General features: G+C 42.7%; 1 protein-coding gene across 1 annotated transcript in view; it reads left to right on the top strand.

Annotated features, from left to right (window-relative positions):
- The window catches only part of LOC127572097 (sodium/hydrogen exchanger 9-like), a 363,415-nt gene that overhangs the window by 54,287 nt on the left and 285,263 nt on the right, over window positions 1–23,865 (top strand). The window contains exons 3-4 of the mRNA XM_052018976.1: window positions 430–507; window positions 2,201–2,277. Coding sequence (XP_051874936.1) covers window positions 430–507; window positions 2,201–2,277 — 155 coding nt within the window. The remainder of the gene's footprint in view (window positions 1–429; window positions 508–2,200; window positions 2,278–23,865) is intronic.

The following is a 23,865-nucleotide window of genomic DNA, read 5'->3' as shown; positions in this document are numbered from 1 at the left end:
CAAGTACAATGTACAAAGATGTGAGGCTGAGTAGTGTAGTGTTATTGTTGGACCAACCAGAATTTAAAGTGTGAAATATTAGCACTCGCCGATGTAGAAAAGAGCTGTAGCTTTATGACAATAAATACTACCAGCTGATGCAAGTCAGCTGAGAGAATATTCCTACTCATGTAATATTATTGTGGTTGCATTTATATTTTACACATATTATGATCTTCCACTGCTACAGGATTCCCAATGGCTCAAAAGTCAATGGGGTGTATCTCCTATTAATTTGTTAATTGGTTGCTCTCAATACTGTGTAAATCACTAGACATGCAATTCAAAATCTAATTTTCCACTTGGTACATATGGCATAAGAGTATGAATATTCCCCACTGACAATGGGAGTCTGCACTGATATATCTGACCTTGTCCTTTGTTTTTCAGGTGACGTTTGATTCAGAAATTTTCTTCAATGTCCTCTTGCCTCCAATAATATTTTACGCTGGGTACAGTCTGAAGAAGGTGAGAATGGTATCCTCTACTTTCTAAAGAACATGGATGTTTATCATTAAAAGGTTTTCTTAAGTTACTTTTACAAATTCATTTGGTGTTCTTTTAAGTCAAGTCAATGATTAAAGTATCCATTTCCGACTGGTGTAGCTGGTAAAGTTAGAAGGTATGTGGCAGGTGAAAGGTCCCACTATGATTCCATTCTGCACCGGCTCTTCACAGAGAATGGCTCTTCTCAGCTGGGGGCTAAATTGGAGGTCAGCAGCTGGCCTTGTCCCCTAGGCTGTGTAAGGGAGTCACGCAGTGACATTCCTGATTTTGCCTGATATCCAGTTGCTCCTGCAGGTTAGTGGCCAGGTATTGGGTGAGGGTAGGGCTACACAATTTAATAACTTATCTAACCTTGTACTTGAAGAAAGGATACTTGGATGGGATATCACTGGGTGTCCTTGAATTATAGAAATGTATTCCATTTGAAGCAGAAGATGGAAAAGGTTATTGGAATGTTCTTAAGACCCTACCTAAATTGTGATTTTTGTAAAAGTTGGGTTTACGACTGTATCAGGTATCTCCTGTAGTGGGTTGTATCATCCAACCTGCCTCCACTTCCAGGGTCTCTGCTCTCCATCTCAGCCAATCCTACGGCTTGCCATCTGTCCACTCAATCCTGGACTCCAGAGACATCAGCAATTGGAGCAAGGAATTGCAATGAGCCGAGGGATGTTCTCCTGCAAGAGAGATATAATAGTTACAAGGGTAAAGCACATGATTTAGTGGCATTAAAAAAAGTATAAGAAATGTTTATGTGGTTTAAGCTGCTGCGTTGCCCCCAGAAACAAGTTTGCCCACTATCTTCTGGAAATTAATGGAAATAAATATTATTCCTCTGCAAGTCTTGTCTGTCCTGTGTGCATCTCAGCTGCCATTTCTTAAAATTCATCCCGCAATTTAGGTTGAATCTTGAATGTCCTCTTTTTTTTATTCCCCTCTCCATCCTCCCTGATGTTAATTTCTCTTAGGACACTAGTTCCAGGGCCTGCAGCAGTAACATTCTGCCAGGAACCTAAACAGGTTCAGAACAGGAAGTGAGCCTCTGTCCTAAACTGTCCATTTCCCAACGAAGGCTCTCCATTGCTGACGGAGACATAACTGGGAAAATGTGAAGTGGAGAGTCGAGGTTTTGGCCTGTGAAGCTATATGTCCCTGTTCTGAGTCACTAATCCTGGTTCCTGGTATTATTGGTTGTCAGCATCGTCCATCTACTAATGCAGCTGAGAATGACTTTGACTTCTGACCTGATCTGGCTTACTGTTAGGGCAGCATAGTGGTGCAGCTAGTAGAACCACCATCTCATAACGCCAAAGACCTGGGATCAATCCTGACCTTGTGTGGAGTTTGCATGTTCTCTCTCTGTGTAGGTTTCCTGCCACATCCCAAAGACATGCTGGTTGGTAGGTTAATTGGCTACTGTAAAATTGCCTCTAGTGTGTAAGTGAGTGGTAGAATCTGGGAGGAGTTGATGAGAATGTGGGGAGAATTAAAAAAATGGGATTAATATACTGTAAGATTAATATAAATGGGTGATTAATGATCAGCGGGCTGAAGTGCCTATTTCCATACTTTATCTTTCTATGACTATGCCTCTATAATACTCTGAAAGAATCCAGAAATATTACATGCCGTCTTTTGATTTTTTTTCCAACAGAGACAATTCTTCCGCAATTTGGGCACAATTCTCACCTATGCTTTTATAGGCACTGCCATCTCCTGTATTGTGATTGGGTGAGTAAACATTGGAGTTCATAAGCCTCGGCTTCTCTATACTTCCAATTATTGACTGAAGGATCATTACTGGTACCATTGTGGGTGATGGTCTAGGAACAGGAGACCCTCACGTTTTGTTAATTTTGAAGTACAAAAACACTGATTCTTAAGACATTCCAGTAATTGTACTGTTGTGTAGGAACTATCATAACATGGTTTAAAATAACCAGTAGAGTTTAACCTAACATCCTTTATATTTACGGCACGGTAGCGTAGTGGTATGGCGGCACAATAGCATAGCGGTTAGCGCGACGCCATTACGGCGCAGCGATAGGGGTTCGATTCCCGTTGCTGTCTCTAAGGAGTTTGTACGTTCTCCTGTGTCTGCGTGGGTTTCCTCCGGGAGCTCCGGTTTCTTCCCACATTTCAAAGACATACAGGTAGGTTAATTTGGGTTTAAAAAATGGGCGGCGCAGACTCGTTGGGCTGGAAGGGCCTGTTACCACGCTGTAAATAAAATTTAAATTTAAAATTTATCCCCAACCCCCAATTATCAGATGCTCCACTTGTTTTTTAACTTTGCATGAAATTGGCCTTGTTTACTCACTTTCTTTACCTCCTTGCACTGGGATACACCTGCCTCTGTTTATAATGACACAGTTCAGATTAAGGTTTAGAATTGAAGAAATCATTGAGAAGACCACGGCAATTGTTACTTGTCTCTGCCTTAAATTCTGTGCCTCTGATGATGCCCCTCTTCTCAGCAACTAATTGAGGCTCCATTATATTGTTTATTATATTTGACCCCCAAGGTAAGATTTAGATGACAAATCCATTCTGTGTTCCACCTCTGTAATGTTGCCTCACTCTGCCTCTGCCTCAGCTCATCTACTGATTCAAACCCCTACCCGCTTATTTCCAGGTTCAAATTTCCCAATGCTCTCCTAGCTGGTTTCCCAGATTCCAAAGGGCTTGACTTGTCCAATACCTGTGCCCCAGCAAGCACCAAGTCTCATTTGGCAATCACCGCCCCTGGTCTTTGAATTCAACTGGTATCCAGTCTGGCAACACTTCATTTTAAAATTCTTGTTCTTGTTTACAGATCCTTATCAGACTTCCCCAAAGGCTGCTCCTTAAATCCCACCTCTTTAACAGAGCTTTTGGTATATGTTCCTGTATGTGGCTTGGTGCCAAATTTTGATAATTAACTCTTGTAATGTTTTTTTGGGATGTTTTCTATTGTGAAAGATACTTTATAAATGCAACTGTTATTAATTTAGGTGTAATCCATATTCTTTGACTTAATGACTCCACAGTCCCATGTCCCAGTTCTATTTGTATGTTGTTTAAGTGCTCTGCTGGGTCCTCCAGACCAGGGGCTTCCTCACCGTTTACAAGCGTGGCCTGGTACGTTAAGTCACTCCAGGTCACTTCCTTACTTTCTGGCACCTGAACCAAGAGTGATATTGGCTGTGGTCTGTAAGGAAAATCAATTCCCTGCCTGTTTGTCTGTCTCTCTGCCTGGCCTATTTCTGGATGAAGGGACGTCTCTACACCCTGTGCTCATTTTCATGCCTGTTTGCCCACTGTCTGGTTATCACTGAGACCAGCTGCTAGGTGCTTAACTGTTGAATTGGGTGATAACTGCTTGTGGCACTGGGCAATAAACAAAGGGACCACACGTGATGGGACCCATCCTTTTGTCTGTCTGCGAAATTAGCTCCGAAAGCCATTATTTGTCTTGTTAGCCTTTTGATATTTTTTCTTGTATTTTCTTGTGAGAAACCAGGAAATAATATGAAGAAAGATTCTGCATGTTCAGCTTTCAAAAGGGGAGGTCTCTTGTGATTGAAAATTATATTTTAAAATTTTGAACGCAACCTTGTTTGCAAATTTTTTTGGCTTATTTGCACTGAGATGCACCTGCCTCTGTTTGTTTAAGACACCGCTCAGATTAGAGTTTACCATCAAAGGAAACTATTGGGAAGATCACAGTCATTGTTACTGGTCCCTGTCACACACTCTGTTCTGTAGTCTCTGATGCAGCCCTGTTTTCAAAATTATGAATAAAATTGACAATCTGATCTGAGGAACATACGCAGAATAGGATGGAGTGTACACCAGAGGAGCGGGCCATTTGACCCAACAAGACTGTGTTCCACTCAAGTGTCCTATAACTCCGTCGGCTGTATCTCAGCATTTTGGAATTTCATTCCTGAACCCTATCTTCTTTGTATATTCATCTAGTTTTCCTTTTGAGAGTGTCAAAGGTATGTTTTCTTGTTGTAGTATTGAATTCCACATTCTAATTACTGTATTCTCTGAGTAAATGAATTTCTCTTTACTTACTGATTGGATTCATACTTATTATCCCTAGCTTTAAATTCCACCATGTGAAATATATCCTCCACATTTGCTCCGTCCAACCCGTTCATAATTTTGAAGGCGTGTATCAGATCACCTTTCTTTTTGTGAAGATGAAAGCTTGGAAATCTTTCTTTGCATGCCCTCTATTGTTTATAAGTCCTTTCTCGTTATGATCCGGGAACCAGATCTGTGCACATGTTTGAAGTGTGTCCAGGCAAGACTACAATATCAATTCAACATCAGGGTGGAGTTTTGGGGCATGTGAGGGGGAATAGGTTGCAGGGAAATCAGTGGGGGATTGGGAATGATGAGATTGCACTGAGATCTGGCATAGACTCATTGGGCTGAATGGCCAATGGCTTAAAAACATATAAAAATAACTCCACTACCTGTGAATTCTATTGAAATCCTTTAGAAATACTTAAATAGCTTATTTGGTTGCTTTGCTGGCCAATATTAATATTTTAATTATTTACTCCCCTGTCTCTCCAGATCCATTGTCTCACTGAAGCTGGGAGTAATGTTTCTTTTTTTTCCTCCCAAAGTGTTTCATCCCAAATTCATTCATAAGATAAGATATCTTTATTAGTCACATGTACATCGAAACTCTTTTGCGTAGAGTGTTCTGGGGGCAGCCCGCAAGTGTCACCACGCTTCCGGCGCCAACATAACATGCCCACAACTTTCTAACCCGTACGTCTTTGGAATGTGGGAGGAAACCCATGCAGACACATGGGGAGAATTTACAAACTCCTTACAGACAGCAGCTGGAATTGAACCCGGGTCGCCAGCGCTGTAATAGCGTTACGCTAACCGCTACACTACCCTGCCTGCCTATTTCATGTTAAATGAGATAGAAAACCGTAAATGCTGAAAATCCAAAATTAAAACCAAGAATTCAGGAAATATTCAGCAAGTCGGGAGAATTTGTGGAGAGAGAAACAGAGTTGGCATTTCGGGTTGAGGACCTTTCATCAGAATTTAGTTCTAATGGGTATCTCCAGCATTCTGTATTAATGTTCATGTTAAGTATCTTTGGCCATTTAAATGGGAAACCCACAAGTTGTTAATATCTTTTTATGTTGCATTTTTTCTCACAGTCAGTTGTATGTCCCTATTGGTTTATCTCCAAATTTTCATCATCAGTCTAATTTAGGAATCACTCCTCCTTCCTCTAGCCTCAGTAATCCTAATCCCACTCTCTGCTTTCTATTCAATCAATTTATAACCCAGTCAGCCAATTATTTCCTAATCTTTGTCATAGCCTATTTTTCACAGACCTTTTGGCAAACATAAAACATTCACCACATTGTTCATTACACCTTTTCACATTTCCTCTTCAAAGAGTTCCATCTGTTTATCTAGCAGTGATTTAGCCTTTCAGAATAGCTACCTTTTATTTACAATCTCAAGATGCTTTTCAGCCTCTTAGTAGTGATTCCAGTATTATTCCACTCACCAATGCACTGCCTGGGGGGCTGAAGGAGGCAGGGACTCTCACAATGTGTAAGAACTATCTAAACAAATGCTTGAATCAACAGCACGGAAAGTTGCAGACCAATTGCAGGTAAGTGGGATTGGTATAGATGGGCACCTAATGGAAGTGGTGGGACGAATGGGTGGTTTCTGTACTCTATGACTCCATGATTAAGATTAAACTGACTGGTCTGTAATTTCCAGGCTTTGTTCTGTTACATACCAGCAACAATAGAAACACAATAAGCCATGTTTAAATGTTAAAATCTATTTATTAATAACTACTTGTAATAATAAGAGAAATAAAAACATTAGATATTAAACATTGACCGCAAAATAAACCCGAAGTGTGTGTGTGTGGCAAGTTCCCAAACCCCCAAGTCTAGGAACAGTTCTCAAAGTTAATTTCAGCGAGTCATGAAGCAATACGATGAGCAAAGGCTTCTGAAAACCACAGTGGAATGTAGAGAGAATATAGAGAGAAGGAGTTTACGAATTCCACAAGTTCCACGATGGAACCCATACAACACCTCAATCACTGAAGACCTCCATTGTTTTGTTCCGAAGTATCTGTCACAATGAGAGCACTTGATATGTGGCCACCCACAAATATACCTGCTTTCCAGTACAGGTTAATGACAAAGTGGACTCCACAGATTGCTCCAAAAATCCATTCATGGATTGTATAGTGACAGTGACAACTATTGAACTTCATCCATAGATACAGAGACTGGCAGTCAGTGCCACCAACTCTCACTCTCTTCCTTCATCTCCCTGTGCAACTCCAGTTATAGTCTTTTTTTCACTTGCAGTAGTCAGATAACACCATACACACTACTACACTACTGTCCAGGTGCCTTAAAGGGACACTCACCAAGTAGCAACCTGACTCGTAACAGTTCCAACTCCCCTTTTGTACGTCAGAATGACCATAAACTAAAGATCGAAGGGAGGAGAAGGAAACAAAGACTTGCTTATGTTTGGAAAGTACAGTTGCAGGCTGGCAAAAGGCAAAGCTTGTAGACCACACAGTGCACTTTCCAGTGCAGCTGGAATTTAACCACTTTATGTTGTGTTATTCCCCCATGGGAGCAGTGATGAGTTTCCTTGTCCACTGCAGTAGCACTCTCCCCTCTGAGTCAAATGGTTCTGAATTCTGCTCCCTCTTTGCAGATCATAGGATCATAGAAAATATATGACACTGGAAGAGGCCACTTGGTCAGTCATGTCCATGGGGGATGAAGAAGAGCCTTTTTATATTTCAAAAATAAACTTTATTCATAATAAAATATATATACAAAAGAAGAAATGTGCAAAACTTTTACATTCATGGTCATTACATTCAGTAGTGTTAACTTTTTTTTTAAAGAAACCATAGCACCATTGCCATTTATGTGATCCCCTGGGGTGATACACCATTTCACTGTTTGAGGGGCTTCCCCGCCTGACTCAGCCCCTCCATGTATGCTAGCGGAAGGATCCTGGACTGTGGTCCTTCCCCACAGAGCCTTTGCATTGGCTGCACCGAGCTTCAGTGCATCCCTTAGCATGTACTCCTGCAGTCTGAAATGTGTCAGTCAGCAGCATTCCCCCTATGGACATCTCGCTGTGCTGGAAGGCCAACAAGTTTCAGGCAGACCAAAGAGAGCCTTTCACCAAATTGATGACCTTCCAGCAGCACTTGATGTCTGCCTGGTGTGTGACCCTGGGGACAGTCCGTAGATCAGAGTCCTCTGCTACACAGCTGCTGGGGCTGAACCGAGACAAGGACCCTTGCATCCTTCTGCACACCCTCTTAGCAAATCTACAGTCTGCAAAGAGGTGGGTGACTGTCTCTTTCCCACCACAACCGTCCATGCCACCTCTCAGCAAGTGATCTGTTGCCCTGCAGGTCAGGGCTGTTCAGGTCCACGTGCAGGCACCTGTGAAATGTGACGAGGTTCTCTGTCTCTATCACCTTTTCATACAAAGAGGGGAATTTCAGACACTAATGATTCTTTGGGTGACTATTTTTTCCTCATCTCCCTTCTAATCCTTCTACCAATTGCTTTTAAGTTTTGCCCCCTGGTTTTTAACACTTCTACAAAGGGACATAGATCACAGGAACATTAGAAGCAGCAACAGGCCTCAGCTGATTGGCTCATTATCCTGGCTCCACCATTAGTCGATCCAGCCTTGGCTTCAACACCACTTTTCTGCTCTCTCCCCATACCCTTCGACTCCCTTCTAATTCAAATTTCTGTCGATCTCCACCTTGAATCTATTCAATGACTCTGATTTATGCTCTCAGGGCTAGAGAATACCAAAGATCCATGGCCTAAGAGAAGAGGAAGAATTACCAGGCACGGTAGTGTAACAGTTAGCGTAATGCTTTACAGCGCCAGCGACCCCGGCCACTCTCTGTAAGGAGTTTGTACGTTCTCCCTATGACTGCGTGGGTTTCCTCCGGGTGCTCCGGTTTGCTCCCACATTCCAAAGACATTACAGGTTAGGAAGTTGTGGGCATGCTATGTTGGCGCTGGAAGTGTGGCGACACTTACGGGCTGCCCCCAGAACACCAGGCAAAAAGATGTATATCACTGTGTGTTTCGATGCACATGTGACTAATAAAGATATGTTATTAGTCGGTAACCCCTTATTCTGAAACTATTCTCCCTATCTCCAGATAGTCACACAAGGGGAAACACTGGAATCAGTTTACTATTGTCACGTGTACTGAGGTACAGTAAAAAAAAACTTGTCTTGCATACCGTTCATACAGATTGATTCATTACTCAGTACATTGAGGTAGCACAAAGTAAAACAATACAGAATGCAGAATAAAGTGTAACAGCTACAGAGAAGGTCCAGTGCAGGCAGACAATAAGCTGCAAGGTCATAACAAGGTAGATTGTGAGGTCAAGAGTCCATCTTATCGTACTAGGGAACCATTCAATAGTCTTATAACAGTGGGATAGAAACTGTCCTTGAGCCTGGTGGTATGTGCTTTCAGGCTTTTGTATCTTCTGCTCGATGGGAGAGCGGAGAAGAGAGAATGTCCAGGGTGGGTGGGGTCCTTTGATTATGCTGGCTGCTTTACCAAGGGCAGCAAGAAGTATAGACAGAGTCCATGGAATGGCAGCTGGTTTCCACGATGTGCTGAGCTGTGTCCACAGCTCTCTGTAGCTTCTTGCAGTTACGGGCAGAGCAGTTGCCATATCAAGCCATAATGCATCCGGATAGGATGCTTTCTATGGTGCATCAATAAAAATTTCTGAGGTTTGACAGGGACATGCCAAATTTCTTTAGCCTCCTGACAAAGTAGAGACACTGGTGAGTTTTCTTGGCTGTGGCATCTACATGGTTGGACCAGGGCAGACTATTGGTGATGTTCACTCCTAGGAACTTGAAACTCTCAACCCTCTCAACCTCAGCACCGTTGAAGTAGACAGAAGCATGTGTACCACCTGCTTTCCTGAAGTCAATGACCAGTTCTTTTGTTTTGCTGACATTGAGAGAAATGTTGTTGTCATGGCACTATGTTACTAAGCCGTCTATCTCTTTCCTGTACTCCAATTCATTGTTGTTTGAAAAGCGACCCACTACGGTGGTATCGACTGCAAACATGTAGATGGAGTTAGAGCAGAATCTGGCCATGCAGTCATGAGTATATAGGGAGTAGAGTAGGGGGCTGAGGACACATCCTTGTGGGGCACCAGTGTTGAGAATAATCATTCTGGAGGTATTGCTGTCTATCCTTACTGATTGCGGTCTGTTGGTCAGGAAGTCAAGGATCCAGTTGTAAAGGGAGATGTTGAGTCCCAAGTCCTGGGGTTTTTGATGAATTTGCTTGGAATTATAGTATTGAAGGTGGAGCTGTAGTTAATAAACAATAGTCTAATGTAGGTGTCTACTATGCAGATGCTCCAGAGATCCCTTCAGCATCCACTCTGTTGGTCCCCCTCAGAATCTTATGTGTTTCAATAAGGTTATCCCTCACTCTTCTGAACTCTAATGAGTAAGGGCCCAGCCTGCTTAACCTTTCTTCATATGTCAAACCTCTTTGTCTCAAGAATCACCCTGGTGAGCCTTCTCTGTACTGCCTCCAATGCAAGGATATTATTCTTTAAATAGGGAGACCAAAACTGTATCCAATACTCCAGGTGTAGTCTCACCATCACCCTGTGAAATTATATCACATCTTTTGTACTCCATACCCATTGCAATAAAGGCCAACTTTCCATTAATCTTGCTAATTATTTGCTGTACCTGCATGCTTACTTGTACAAGGATTCCCAGATTGCTTTGTACTGCAACATTTTGTAGTATTTTATTCTATTTAAATAATTCGCTTTTTCAATCTTCCTTTCAAAGTGCACAACCTCACATTTTCCCTCAGTTTTTTCCATCTGCCAACTTCTTGCTCACTCACTTAACCTATCTTTATCCTTTTGCACTGTCTTTGTGCCCTTCTCATAACTTGCTAACCCACCTATCTTTGTATCATTTACAAATGTGACTTCAGACCCTTCATCCAAATCAATATATTAAACATTTTTTGGACACCAGCACCTGTGGCAACCCTGTGGCATCCCACCAATTACAGATTGCCAATTCAAAAGTGATCCATTTATCCTGTTTTCTGTTGGTTTGCGAATTTCCTATCTATGCCACTATATTAACCCAACCCTTGCACTCTTGTGCTGAAACTTTTTGCGCGACATCGAATGCCTCCTGGAAATCCACATACACTATGTACATTATGTTGGCTCTCCTTTAGCCACCCTGTTTGTTACATCCTCAGAGTACTCCAGCAAAGTTGTCAAACACTGTTTCTCTTTTATAAAACCATGTTGACTCTGCTTGATTGGCTTCAGGTTTTCTAAATGTTTTGCTGTTACCTCCTTAATAATGGATTCCAGCACTTTCCCAATTAAGTGTAATATTAACTGGTCCATGGTTTCCTATTTTCTGTCTCCCTCCCTTATTGAATAATGTTGTTACATTTGTGGTTTTCCAATCCTTCAGAACCTCTCCTGAATCGAGGGAATTCTAGTAAATTACCAAGATGCATGCAATACCCAAACTGTGGTCTAACTAGTGCTATATATAGTTCACAGTCCAGATGAAGGGTCTCGAGCTGAAACGTCAACTGTCCATTTCCTCTACAAATGCTGTCTGACCACTTGAGTTCCTCCAGCAGTTTGTTTTTGATCGCGATTCCAGCATCTACAGTCCTTTGTGTCTCCTGTATATAGTTCCAGCATAACTACCCTGCTGTTTTGTTCTACGTTATGTATAATAAAGGAAAGAATCCTGCATGACTTTTTTTTTTACCACCTTAATGATTTGTCCTGTTACCTTTAAGGAACTGTGGACACATAACCAAGTTCCTCCCACACTACTACATATCTTCCCTTGTACAGTACATGCTCTTGCCTTGTTTACACCCCCACAATCTGGATTTGAACCACAACCTGATTTGAAAATCAAAAAAGTACAGATGCTGGAAATCTGAAATAAAAACAAAAAATGCTGGAAGAACTCAGCAGATCAGGGAGCATCTGTGGAAAGAAAAAAAATTAATGTTTCAGGTCAAAGACACTTCGTGAAAAAAACAATTTATTTGTATATTGCAGAGATCAGGATGCTGCCTGGATTAGAGGGTATGAGCTATAAAGAGAGGCTGGACAAACATGGGTTGTTCTCTCTGGAGCATTAGAGGCAGAGGGGATGTAAAAGTCAACCCACACTATAATAAATCAGACAACAGCAGAACTAAAGAACTTACGATTAATGCTTCATTATTTTAACGCTAGCGGGAGTGAGGGATACAGAGAAAGAGTAAACAGTGTAACCCGAGCTCTGTACTGATCCCCACTCGGAGATCAACTGGTCAGTGTCCCTACTTTTATACCCACTTTGTGGGAAAGCTTCGTGGGAAGTTGCACTTACTAAGGCAGTTGCTTACAGAAAGCTTTTAGCAAAACAAGATATGTATAAAAAAACTTCTTACTTTCTCACCCACGCCTGGACATTTTTACAGCCATAACTATAGTCACCCCATGGTTGAAGCAATATCACACCATGGGAAGAATAGTGGCACACCATTAACCCTTACATTCCCAGTCATTAACCCTTGCATTCCCAGTTATCTTTTACAGGGAGACCTGATAAGTTTATAAGATTATGAGAGGCACAGGTAGGGTAGGCAGTCAGAATCCGTGAAGTACTAGAGGACGTGCATTTAAGGCAAGATCAGATCAGATCTTTATTTGTCACTTGTACATTGAAACACACAGTGAAATGCATCTTTTGCGTAGAATGTTCTGGGGGCAGGCCACAAGTGTCGCCACGCTTCGGGTGCCAACATAGCATGCCCACAACTTCCCGCACGTCTTTGGAATGTGGGAGGAAACCAGCGCACCCGGAGGAAACCCACGCAGACACAGGGGGAACATACAAACTCCTTACAGACAGCGGCCGGAATTGAACCTGGGTCACTGGCACTGTAAAGTGTCATGCTGACTGCTACATTTAAAGGAGATGAGCGGGGCAAGCTTTTTACACAGCATGCCTGGAGTGGGCTGCCGGAGGCATTGGTGGAAACAGATATGATAGTGGCATTTAAGAGGCTGTTAGACACATGAATATGCAGGGAATGGAGAGAGATGGATCACATACAGGCAGAAGAGAATTAGTTTAATTCGGCATCATGTGGGCCGAAGGGCCTGTTCCTGTGCTGTACTATTCTATGTTCTCTGAGACACTGGGAGGAGTTTTGGAAGGATGCAGGGAATATGTCTGAAGGTGTGAGCCTAGGATTGCTCAGTTTACAAAATTGTCTGGTTAATAGGAGCAGTTAGAGAGACAAAATCGAAAAAGGGATATGTAATACTGTGAAATGTAGGTCAGAGCTGTTGCTGAAATAAAACCAAAAAGAGAAAGCTGGAAATGTGCAGCAAATCAGGTAGTATCTAGAAAGCGAAAAACTGAGTTATTATTACAGATGGATAACCTTGTAGTCAGAAAGTCTTTTATTTCATAAATCTAGCTGACTGTCCCTGATTAATCATTGGTATTGGTTTATTATTGTCACTTGTACCGAGGTACAGTGAAAAACTTGTCTTGCATACCGATCGTATAGGTCAATCCATTACACAGTGCAGTTACATTGAGTTAGTACAGAGTGCATTGATGTAGTACAGGTAAAAACAATAACAGTACAGAGTAAAGTGTCACAGCTACAGAGAAAATGCAGTGCAATAAGGTGCAAGGTCACAACAAGGTAGATCGTGAAGTCATAGTCCATCTCATTGTATAAGGGAACCATTCAATAGTCTTATCACAGTGGGGTAGAAGCTGTCCTTAAGTCTGGTGGTATGTGCCCTCAGGCTCCTGTAATCATGCCTTTCTAAATGTAGGTCTTATACTATCCTTCAAGATTGATTCCAATAATGTGCCCATCACTGGTTTAACTAACTGGCCTGGAATTACTTAGTTTATCTCTTCGTCCATTTTTAATGGTACAATGTTAGTAGTTCTGCAGACCCCTGACACCACATGTCAGGCAGGGCAGGGAGAATTGAACACTGATGGTCAGAGCTTCCACAGTTTCCTCCCTTGTTTCTTTTAAATCACTGGGATTTATTTCATCTGTCCTTTTCAATGATGATAAACCCCTTAACCCTTTGTCTTTTACAATGTTTATTCAATCCTGTGCTTCATATTTGTCCTTAACACCAGCAAAAGTATCATATTCCTCTTTTATGAAGATAGTCACAACATTTTATTTAAGAGCCTTAGGCAGATCATCCTCTGCCGCACATAATTTATCTTGGTCTCTAATAGATCCCAATATTTCCTTGGTTATCCACTTGTTCTTTATGTATTTATGAAGTTTCTTGAGATCTTATTTGATTTTACTTTCCAGGATCTTTCATTCCCTCTCTTTGCTTTCCTAATTTCCCTTTTTATTTTATCCCTGTACTTTCCAAACTCCTCTAGGCTTTCTGCTGTACTAAGCTCTTGGTTCTGACATAATCTTCCCTTTTTTTGCCTTATCCTACTCAATGCTCCTGGTGATCCAGGGCACTCTAGATTTGGTAATCCCAATTTCTGCTTTGTGGGACCCTGAAGCCTTTGAATCGCTTCCTATTTCTCTGAAGTACAAAAGACTGAGAGAGAGCTGTACTGACATAGGCAGTGATTTCTGACTGAGACATTAAACTGCTTCCTTTGATCTCTCGGGTAGATGTAAAAGATTCCAAGATGTGAACTTCATTAAAGAACAGAGGGATACCCCAATATCCAATCAATATTTTTTTCTTTATCTGACATGACAAAAACAGATAATCTGAACATTATTACATTTTTCTGCTGTATTGCACAGTTGGATTATATTCCTATTTGCCGGAGCTTGCTGTGCATAAATTGGCTGGTATATTGTATATATTGGAACAGTGACTACACACTTGTACTTCATTGCTTTAAGGTACTTTGGGCTGATCCAAGGCTATGAAAGATGCTACATAAATGCAAATCTTTCTCCCCATGCATCGGATCAGGATGCTCAGCCCTGTGACCAGGTAGCGTTAGAGAGGTGGCCATGTGCAGTTATTCAATGATGTGAGACTTCCTTCCCCTGCACACAGGAAGATGGATTCTCAAAAGTGAGCTCCCACACCCACCCACAAAATGAGTCCTATCTGTGCTCCTCATAATTTTATAAACCCCTTTCATGTTCCCCAGCTTCCTGTGTTCCAGTAAGAATAAATCCGGCCAATCAATTCTCTCCTTTCAACTGCAACCCTCCACTCCAGGTAACATCCTCTTTTGTACTCTCTCTGTTGTTACCACATCCTTCCTGTTACATGGTGACCAGAACTGTACACCTTCTTGATCTGTTTGTACACTACCTGTAGTTCAAAAACTCATACCATCTTCCCCACTTGGAGCAGTGATCCAGGAAGAAGGCTCACTTCCACCTTCTCAAGGGAAATCAGGGATGGGAACCTACTGAGCACCCATGCATTAAAATATACCTCCTATCACAACCTCTGATGTCTTAAAGTGGCTTACAACCAGTGAGAAACATGCAGTTACTGTTGTACTGTTGGAGGTACATTCCAACTCGCTGGAGAACAGTAGATGTATTATCCTTATGATTGTATTTTTATTCAAATGACCTTCCACCGGTAGCAGAAGATCAGCTGTCCCTGCCTTTGTTCTTTCAAATGCTGGATACTTCTCATTAACAACAGCATCAAGTAATGTCCAGCCAGATTTTCAGATAAATGTCATGCTGATCAGTCTGAAAAAGTGATGGTAACAGTCCAAGCAAGGTTTTGAAAGGACTTGACCAAGTACGTGTGCCACAAACCTTTCAGTAGAGGATGGGGTAATTTAAAAAAAAGTCTCATAATGGCCAAAATCCGGTTAATTAGATAATATGAAATACACAACTGAGAAACAAAAAAAAACGGCTGATACCAGAAATGTGAAATACCAACAGAAAATGCTGGAAATACCGGCAGCATCTCATAGAGTCAGAGAGAGATACAGCAGGGAGCCAGGCCCTTTGGCCCATCAAGTCTGTGATGACCATCAACCACTCATTTACACTAATCCTACTCTGACCCATTTCACTCTCCCCACATTCCCATCAACTCCTCACTAGTTTCTACCTCTCACCTACATGCGAGGGGCAATTTATAGTGGCCAGTTAATCTACCCACACACTTTTGGGATGTGTGAAGAAACCAGAGCACTGTAGGAAACCAAGTGGGTCACAGAGCAAACTCCACACAGATGGCATCGCAGGTCATGATCGAACCTAGGTTGTTGAAGCAGCAGCTGTATGAGCTACAGCACTGTGTTGCTCTTGGTGGAGGGAGAACACAGTCAACATTTTGGGTTAATGAGATTCAGCAGAATTGATAGCTTTCCCTTGCTATGGAGACACAAGTGACTGCAGATGTTGTAATCTGGAGCAACAAGCAATCCGCTGGAAGAGCTCAGCGGGTAGAGCAGCATCTGTGGGAGGAAAGGAATTGTCAACGTTTCAGGTCAAAACCCTGCATCAGGACCAGGTCCTGATCCAGATACAGGTCGACGATTCCTTTCTCTAAGTTCGTCCAGCAGATTGTTTATTGCTATCCCTTGCCTTGTCAGTCTGCTTCTGTTACTAATTGTTATTTCTAAAACTCACAGCAGTGTCTTTAGTTGGGGTAAGGGTTGGATCATTTTGGTTTCTTGTGGTGCATCAACATTTACTTCAAGCACTCTGTGAAGTCAGCACAAAACTGTCCCTGTTGTGCTTTACCACTGTTGATGTTGAGTGCCAGAAACAGCTTTGATTTTGATGGCTGGTGTGGCCAACTCCAATCAGCCTCTTGCCTCAATTGCCATCCACTGAAGTGAAGTAGAGGAAGAGGAGATAATGGATGATATCAAAGAGTAGAGTAGGGAAGCAGAAATGAGAGGAACACATTTGGTGGAGAGAGAAGCACAGATATAAATGCAACAGATGGCTCTAAAGATTTAAGAAGTTCAAGTGAGCTTGGTGCTTCAATTGAAGTTGGGCTACTGACCAGTTATGTTGTAAGAATGTTGTAGTGCTCCTGAAGTTGTATTGTTAATGCAGGTAACTCTCATCATCTTCCAATTGCCAAGTTTAGACCAGCTATTTAATTGTATGCAATCCCAGATGCCTGTCTTTATAATTGTTCTTCAACTTAGGCAGACCCCAGGATCAAGGGTGACTTGCCTCCACTGCGGTTTTGTGGGTTCTGAGGTGACTGATGAGGCCCATGTGGGAGTTGCAGACCTGTCCACAGATAGGGCAGGAGGTGCCCAGGGGAATAGTTTGTGCGGTGTGCTGCTTCTGCTGTTTACCCTGGGCTTCTGTTTGCTCCTGATGTGTGGAGTCAAGATTCTCAATACCATCTCCAATGCTACTTCTCCGTTTTGAGTAGTTATACGCCAGGGTTCCTAGTAGGGGATGTTGCATTTCATCAAGGAGGCTTTAAGCACACCTTTGAATCTTTTTCTCAGTCCACTTAAGTAATCTCTTCCTGTGACAGAGCATGAAATAGACTATCTGTTTTGGGAGCGTCTAGGAATTGGCATGCGAGACATTAACTGTGTTGTCACAGGTGATGGATGAGGCTCTTTGAAGGCTCTCGGTATAGAATGATGCTTGTTATTTTCCACTAAAAGAGCTTAATTCAGGCTGAAAATTTTATCCAAGCTGATATTGGATGTAGACCACATTACTAGGGAAGCTGATTGAAGGAAATTAGTGGATACTTCCAAAAGTTAATGATCTGTGTCGAGAAAGGGAATGAACAGTGTGATGAAAAGGAGTTGGGGTAGAGTTGTAATTTTAAATGGTAGCCATTGTTTAGACAAATAGCCCCTTATAGTTGTATCGGTAGAGATTCGCTTTGGACAGTGGTGCCAGTATCCCATTGGGCAGTGCTTATGTAAGCAATGCTTGGTGTTGGAAGATTAGAGGGTGGTCATTTATAACTGAGGTGCATAGGAACTTCATTCAGAGGCTTGCCATTATCTGGAATTCTCTGCCCTGGTGGCTGATGGAGGCGAGATTATTGGGGGCGGAAGAGGAAGTAGATACATTTTGGAAAGATCTGGGAATTGAGGACTACGGCACAGAAGAGGAGGTGAGGCCTGAGGCAGATCAGACATAAACACATTGGATTGTGGGGCAGGTTTCACCCACTCCTGCTCCTACATTTTGTAAGCAGCCTAATCTGCAGTTCCATCGAATTCGGCGCCTGCTATTGAGCCAGCAGTTCATCAGAAATCCCGACCTGCCTGAGGTTGTGTTATATTGGAAGCTGTGTTATGTAAACCCACACTGGGATTCAGTGAAAAGTTTGGCTCCAGCAGTGTAGTCAGAAAACACGGCGCTCCCAGGATCCGTGTGCCCGTGTGGCGGTGTCACAGGCTGTATTCATTACTGGATTGCCTGTATCCATCAGGCTGTGGCTGGGAATTACATCCAGGAGCCTGTGCTCCTGGCATCTTGCAGCTCCTCTTCTGAATTCAGTGCAAAAACAGAGTCAGCAGCTGAGTGCTTGAGTGATGGGATCAACTTAATAGAGAGCACAGGGTGGCATGTTTCTTGACTCTGCAGTGCTGAACATGACAATCTTTGTGCTTCATCCATGTCTGAAGAATTAATTAGTCTGAATTCCAATAGGATTTTTTATTTCGTATGGTACTGCACAATGAACAGAAGGGCCTGGAATCTGAGGCTGCTGCTTTTTATAAAGAAGGAAAATGAAGAAAAAGCAAATTCCTCTGACAGTAATTGAAAACAGCTGCCCTAGCAATGTAGATACAAGGGTACCGGCTCCCTGTTTGCTTATTTCAGTCGTGGAGGCAGCAGCACAGTCTAAACAAAATGTGATTAATATTTTATCCCAATTAGACGATTTCTTGTGATTAAAATCAATAATGAAGCAAACCAAAGCACTTGGGACACCACAAGGTGCTGGAGAAGAATTTGCTTTTATCTTTCAGTGACAGGGAAGTGTGGTGGTGTGATATATGAGCCTGTTCCATTCTGTTGCCTGCTTGCAGCTGTGTTGCCAGGAGAGCACTGCCACCATTTACCAAGTTCACAGCCCGACAGGAGGAGGCCAGAAAAACAGCTTCATGCTTTGAAATCTGACAGTGGCAACAACTGAGCATTTCATGTTAACCCTGATGTCTCCACACTCTTGAGGCAGGAACCTTGCAATTGGAAAAGTAACTCAGATGTTTTGCTGCCTGGTTTGCATGTGATGCTCTGGGCATCACATGTTTCACAGTCAATTTAAGTCCCTTATTTGCTTTTCAGGATGTGGGCATTGCAAGCATTTAATGACCATTCCTTATTGCCCTGGTTTTACCATAGAACCATAGAACAATACAGCACAATATTTCTGGGCCATTTCAGGGGACATAGAGACTCAACTACACGTGGCCAGACTAGACAAGGATGGCACATTTCCTTCCTTGAAGGACATTAATGAACTAGTTTCCCGGTCCAGTTGTTCCAGTTTATTTCATGTTTATTAACTGAGTTTAAATTCTGTAGCTTGCACCTTATTGTCTACCTGCACTGCAATCCCCTGTAGCTGTGACACTTTACTCTGTACTGTTATTGTTTTTACCTGTGCTATCTCAATGCACTCTGTACTAACTCAATGTATCTGCACTGTGTCATGAATTGACCTGTACGATTGGTATGCAAGACAAGTTTTTCACTGTACCTTGGTACAAGTGACAATAATAAACCAACACCAATACTAATTTAATTCAAGTCTCTGGAATAAGAAGCAGAAAGTGCAGGGAACACTCAGCAGGTTGGTCGTAACTGTGGAAAGAGGAACAGAGTTAATGTTTTCACATCAAAACCCTTCATCAGCAGGAAGCGTGGGGGAGTGATGGTTAGGACAACAGGAATATCTCTTGATAGGGCAAGGCCAGGGTTGCTGTGGTGATATACTGTTTACAAAGCTGTCTGGTTGATAGATTAATGGGAGTGGTTAGAGAGAGAGCAGAAGAGAGAAAACTAGGAATGTAAAAGCTGTGAAATGTAGGTCAGAGTTGTTGCAGCATACTGAAGCCATAAAGAGCCATAATGTCCATCAGATCACGCAGCGTCTGTGGAGATAAAAAAAACTGAGTTAATATCACAGATGCATAACCTGGCCATTTCTGATACAAGTGGAGTTACTTGAAACTTTTGACTAACAGGTCTCCAGAATTTTAGTTCAGGCCTCTGGGTCCCTATTCCAGTCACTTATTCACTGTACCATTGCCCTAATGTTGGGAAGGACATAGAGGGGAACTGATGGGAATGGTTGGCCAGATTAGTCAGGGTCAGAGTGTGCAAAGCCCTGCAGATATGGAGAGATGAGGTAATGGAAGCCCTTACAGATGAGACTTGAAGATTTTAGGAATTAGTAGTCCATGGGGACCCAGTGTTGAGATGCTTGGTGGGTAGGGTTCATTGATGCTGGAACCCTGAAAGAGTTGGATGTTGGGAGGTCAGAGAGGACAGTGGGAAAGTTGGGACGTGGAGGTGTTAGGGTTAACATGGTTTGCTCAGTTGTTGCCATTGTCGGATTTCAAAGCGTGGATATGTTTCTCTGGTCTCCTCCTGTCAGGTTTCGGACTTGGTAAACGGTGGCAGGTGACAGAATGGAGCCAGCTCGGATATCAGACCACCACATTTCCCTGAAAGATAAAAGCAAATTCTTCTCCAGCACCTTGTGGTGCCCCAAGTGCTTTGGTTTGCTTCATAATTGATTTTAATCACAAGAAATCATCTAATTGGGATAAAATATTAATAAATTTTTGCCTAGGCTGTGCTGCTGTGTCCATGACTGAAATAAACAGAGAGTTGGTATCTCTGCATTTGCATTCTCAAGCAGCTGTGTTCAATTACAGTTGGAGGTGATGGAGGGGTGGGTGTGGCTTCGGGCAGTGGTGAGGGCAAGATCAGGCGCAGGTGGGCAGTGTTATCACTGCCCTGTGACACTGTCTATGGGCAGCACAGTCTGTTGTTGCTGGATGCTTGTTATGTATTTTGCGATGATTATGATCAGAATTTTCTGTTCTGCAAGGTAGATATCCTGGACATCAGGAGCTTGTTTAACAATGTGATAAATGTGATGAAATCATATTGCATCTGAAACTATCAACCTAGAAAGGATAATCTTGCCCAGCTCACAGACCCACGTCAATGCACCGTATCCTTTTGTTACAGTTAGACAATGTAGAGGTATCAGGAGTGCATTTATTAGAGGCTTCTGTGCGCTAAAAGCAGCTGCACCGGTTCCTGCCTCATCGAGCAATTCATTTATTTATGTCGGACCTTTCTTTTATGCAGATGGAACTGGGCTTGTGTCCCAGTCTTTCTGCGTGACTTGGTAACCTGAGGAAACATTGGCCCAGTTTGTCGAGCATTCTCCAGTTACATGTCTCAATGTGGGTTGCTGTCCTCATTTCTTACAAAGCGCTGAAGGGAGGCTGGAGCTGACCCTTACTCCTCTTGCCCAAGGCAGTGTGCAGAGCCGAGTCCTGCGGAGGTTCTCGCATCCTGATTACACAGCTGGAGCGCAGTCAGATAAGAAGACTCTGGTGAAGGTTTCGCATGGAAACGTGATAGGGAAGAGCTGGCTGCTCGCACAGTGGGGCAGTTTAATTGCTTTCAGCTGCATACTGATTAAAGCTGTGAGTGTTCACTGGGAGCCTTTCACCTGAGGCGGAAGATTACTTTCCTGCCAGGCTGCTCAGTGTGTGAACCAAATGAGGGAGCAAAGGAAGGTGGTTCTGCTCATAGGTTACCTGGCAATGATCAATTTATAGAGTCAAGTTCTACAGCATGGAAACAGGCCCTTCAGCCCAACATCCATGCTGACCAAGATGCCTATCTAAGTTAATCCCATTTGCCTGCATTTGGCCCATATTCCTCTAACCTTTCCTATCCATGTATCTGTCCAAGTGACTTTTACAATCTGTAAATATACTCGCTTTTACCACCTCTTCGAGCAGCTTGTTCCATATACCCACCACCCTCTATGTGGAAAAACATGCTCTTCAGATCCCCTTTAAATCTTTCCCCTCTCACCTTAAACCTATGCCCTTTAGCTTTAGACTCCCCTACCCTGGGAAAAAGACCGTGACTATCTAACCCTTCTATGCCCCTCATAATGTAATTAACCTCTATCAGGTCACCCCTCAGCTTCCTTGGCTCCAGGGAAAAAAGTCCCAGTATATCCAATCTCTCCTTATCATTCAGACCCTCCAGTCCAGTCAACATTCTTGTGAATCTTTCCTGCATCCTCTGCAGCTTAATCACATCCTTCCTATAGTACGATAACCAAAATTGCACACAATACTCCAACTTCATACGCTAGATGTACATTATTCCCTGCAATGGGAATAATGTGAAGGTCTGGAGCATGTATTAGTGCTGCATTGGATTTGTTTGAATCTTGTTTCCACATTTTCTTTTATTTAAGAAAATAAAAAACATTTTATATAAAACGTTTTACATAAGATGTTTCAGAGCCAATGGATTATCCATCTCCCCTCAGTTATCCTGGAGGGTTCCCTTCAGCTCAGGGTTCTACTAACCAAATGGAAACAGAAGAGAGACCTCAAAAGTTATGTGGAATCCTGTGACAAAGTAATGTGTATTGCACCAGGGTGAGGGTGGGTGGAAGGAGCAGGAAGCAGTGGAGCAGACAGATTCACAATCTTCGTAAACTTAAGTTCAAACAAGCCTCTACTGCCTGGATCTGACATCACATGTTCTGCCTCTTCCCAATGTGCTTGCCAATCACATTGGTGCTCACTCCAACTGCAGCTGGATTTTATAAATTCAGTTTTCAAATCCCTCCATGGCCCCAATCTCCATAGTCTCACCTAGCCCACCAACCCCCTGAGATCTCTGTACACTTCTAATTCCAGACACTTAACCATCCCAAATGTAATCAGGCCAGCATTGGCAGCTGTGCTAGAGTTGGCATGGCCCACCCTGCCTCTCTACTAACTTGAGATCCTCCTCAGAACCTATTTTCTTGACCAGGCTTTTGGTCATCTATCTGAATATCTCCTTTTGATATCAAAGTTTGTCTGGTAACTGTCCAGTGATGTGCCATAGGGTGTTAATGCTGGGCTAAAAGGCATTTAGACAGGTGCATGGAGGGGGAAGCTTTAGAGGGATATGGGCCAAATGCAGGCAAATGGGTCTAACTCAGGTAGGCAACTTGGTTGGCATGGACGAGTTGGGCTGAAGGGCCTGTTTCCGTGTTGCATAATTGTATGATCATTGTGTATAAGGAGTATTTAAAGGTAGTTGTAAACTGTTTGAAGCCAAGGCCCAAGTCCCCTCTGTTACACTATACCCAGTACACAAGTAGAAAGAAGCTCAGGGAGTGGGAATAGCTGTTGATGTTGGACCTAGATAGAGAGATAGTGAGAGAGATAGTGGGGGGGGGGGGGGGGGGGGGAGGAGAGATCGTGTGTGAGTGACAGAGAGAGAGAGATCCAACCACAAGGATAATATGAAATCAGCTGTGGAGAGCACTGAGCGAGCTGACTGGTTTTCACTGGGAAGTAGTGATGTGGCAAGAAACCAAGGGGAAATGGAAAATGTCTGCACCAGTTCAGGATGAGCAGTCTAGGAAACATGGGGACTGATTTTACAATTGGTGTTAACCTCGGTGGATTAGATAGGTTGTGAGGAGGTCTGATAGGAGTTTACAGGATCATGACAGTTCTAACAGGGTAAATAGAGAGAAACTGTTTCCAATAGCAGATGGTTCAGGACTGGGGGCACAGATGTGAAGTGATGGGCTGAAGCTACAGAGGGGAAGGACAGGAAAGGTTATTTCCTGTGTAATTTAGTAATAATTTGGAACTGACTGTCTGTAAATGTGGTGAAAATAGAGTTAATCAGGGCTTTCATTAGAATCAGGTTTATTATCATTGACATACGTCATGAAATTTATTGTTTTGTGGCAGCAGTACAGTGCAAGACATAAAAATGACTGTAAGTTACAAAAATAAATAAATAGTGCAAAAAGGAATAATGAGGCAGTGTTCATGGACCGTTCAGAAATCTGATGACAGAGGGGAAGAAGCTGTTCCTAAAATGTTGAGTAAGGGTCTTCAGGCTCCTGAACCTCCTCCCCAATGGTAGTAATGTGAAGAGGGCATGTCCCGAGTGGTGAGGATCCTTAATGACGGATGCCACCT

The sequence above is a fragment of the Pristis pectinata genome, chromosome 6 (assembly GCF_009764475.1).
Source record: "Pristis pectinata isolate sPriPec2 chromosome 6, sPriPec2.1.pri, whole genome shotgun sequence".
Lineage (NCBI taxonomy): Eukaryota > Metazoa > Chordata > Chondrichthyes > Rhinopristiformes > Pristidae > Pristis > Pristis pectinata.
The sequence above is the reverse complement of the archived record's forward strand: the minus strand, read 5'-3'. Positions and strand labels throughout refer to the sequence as shown.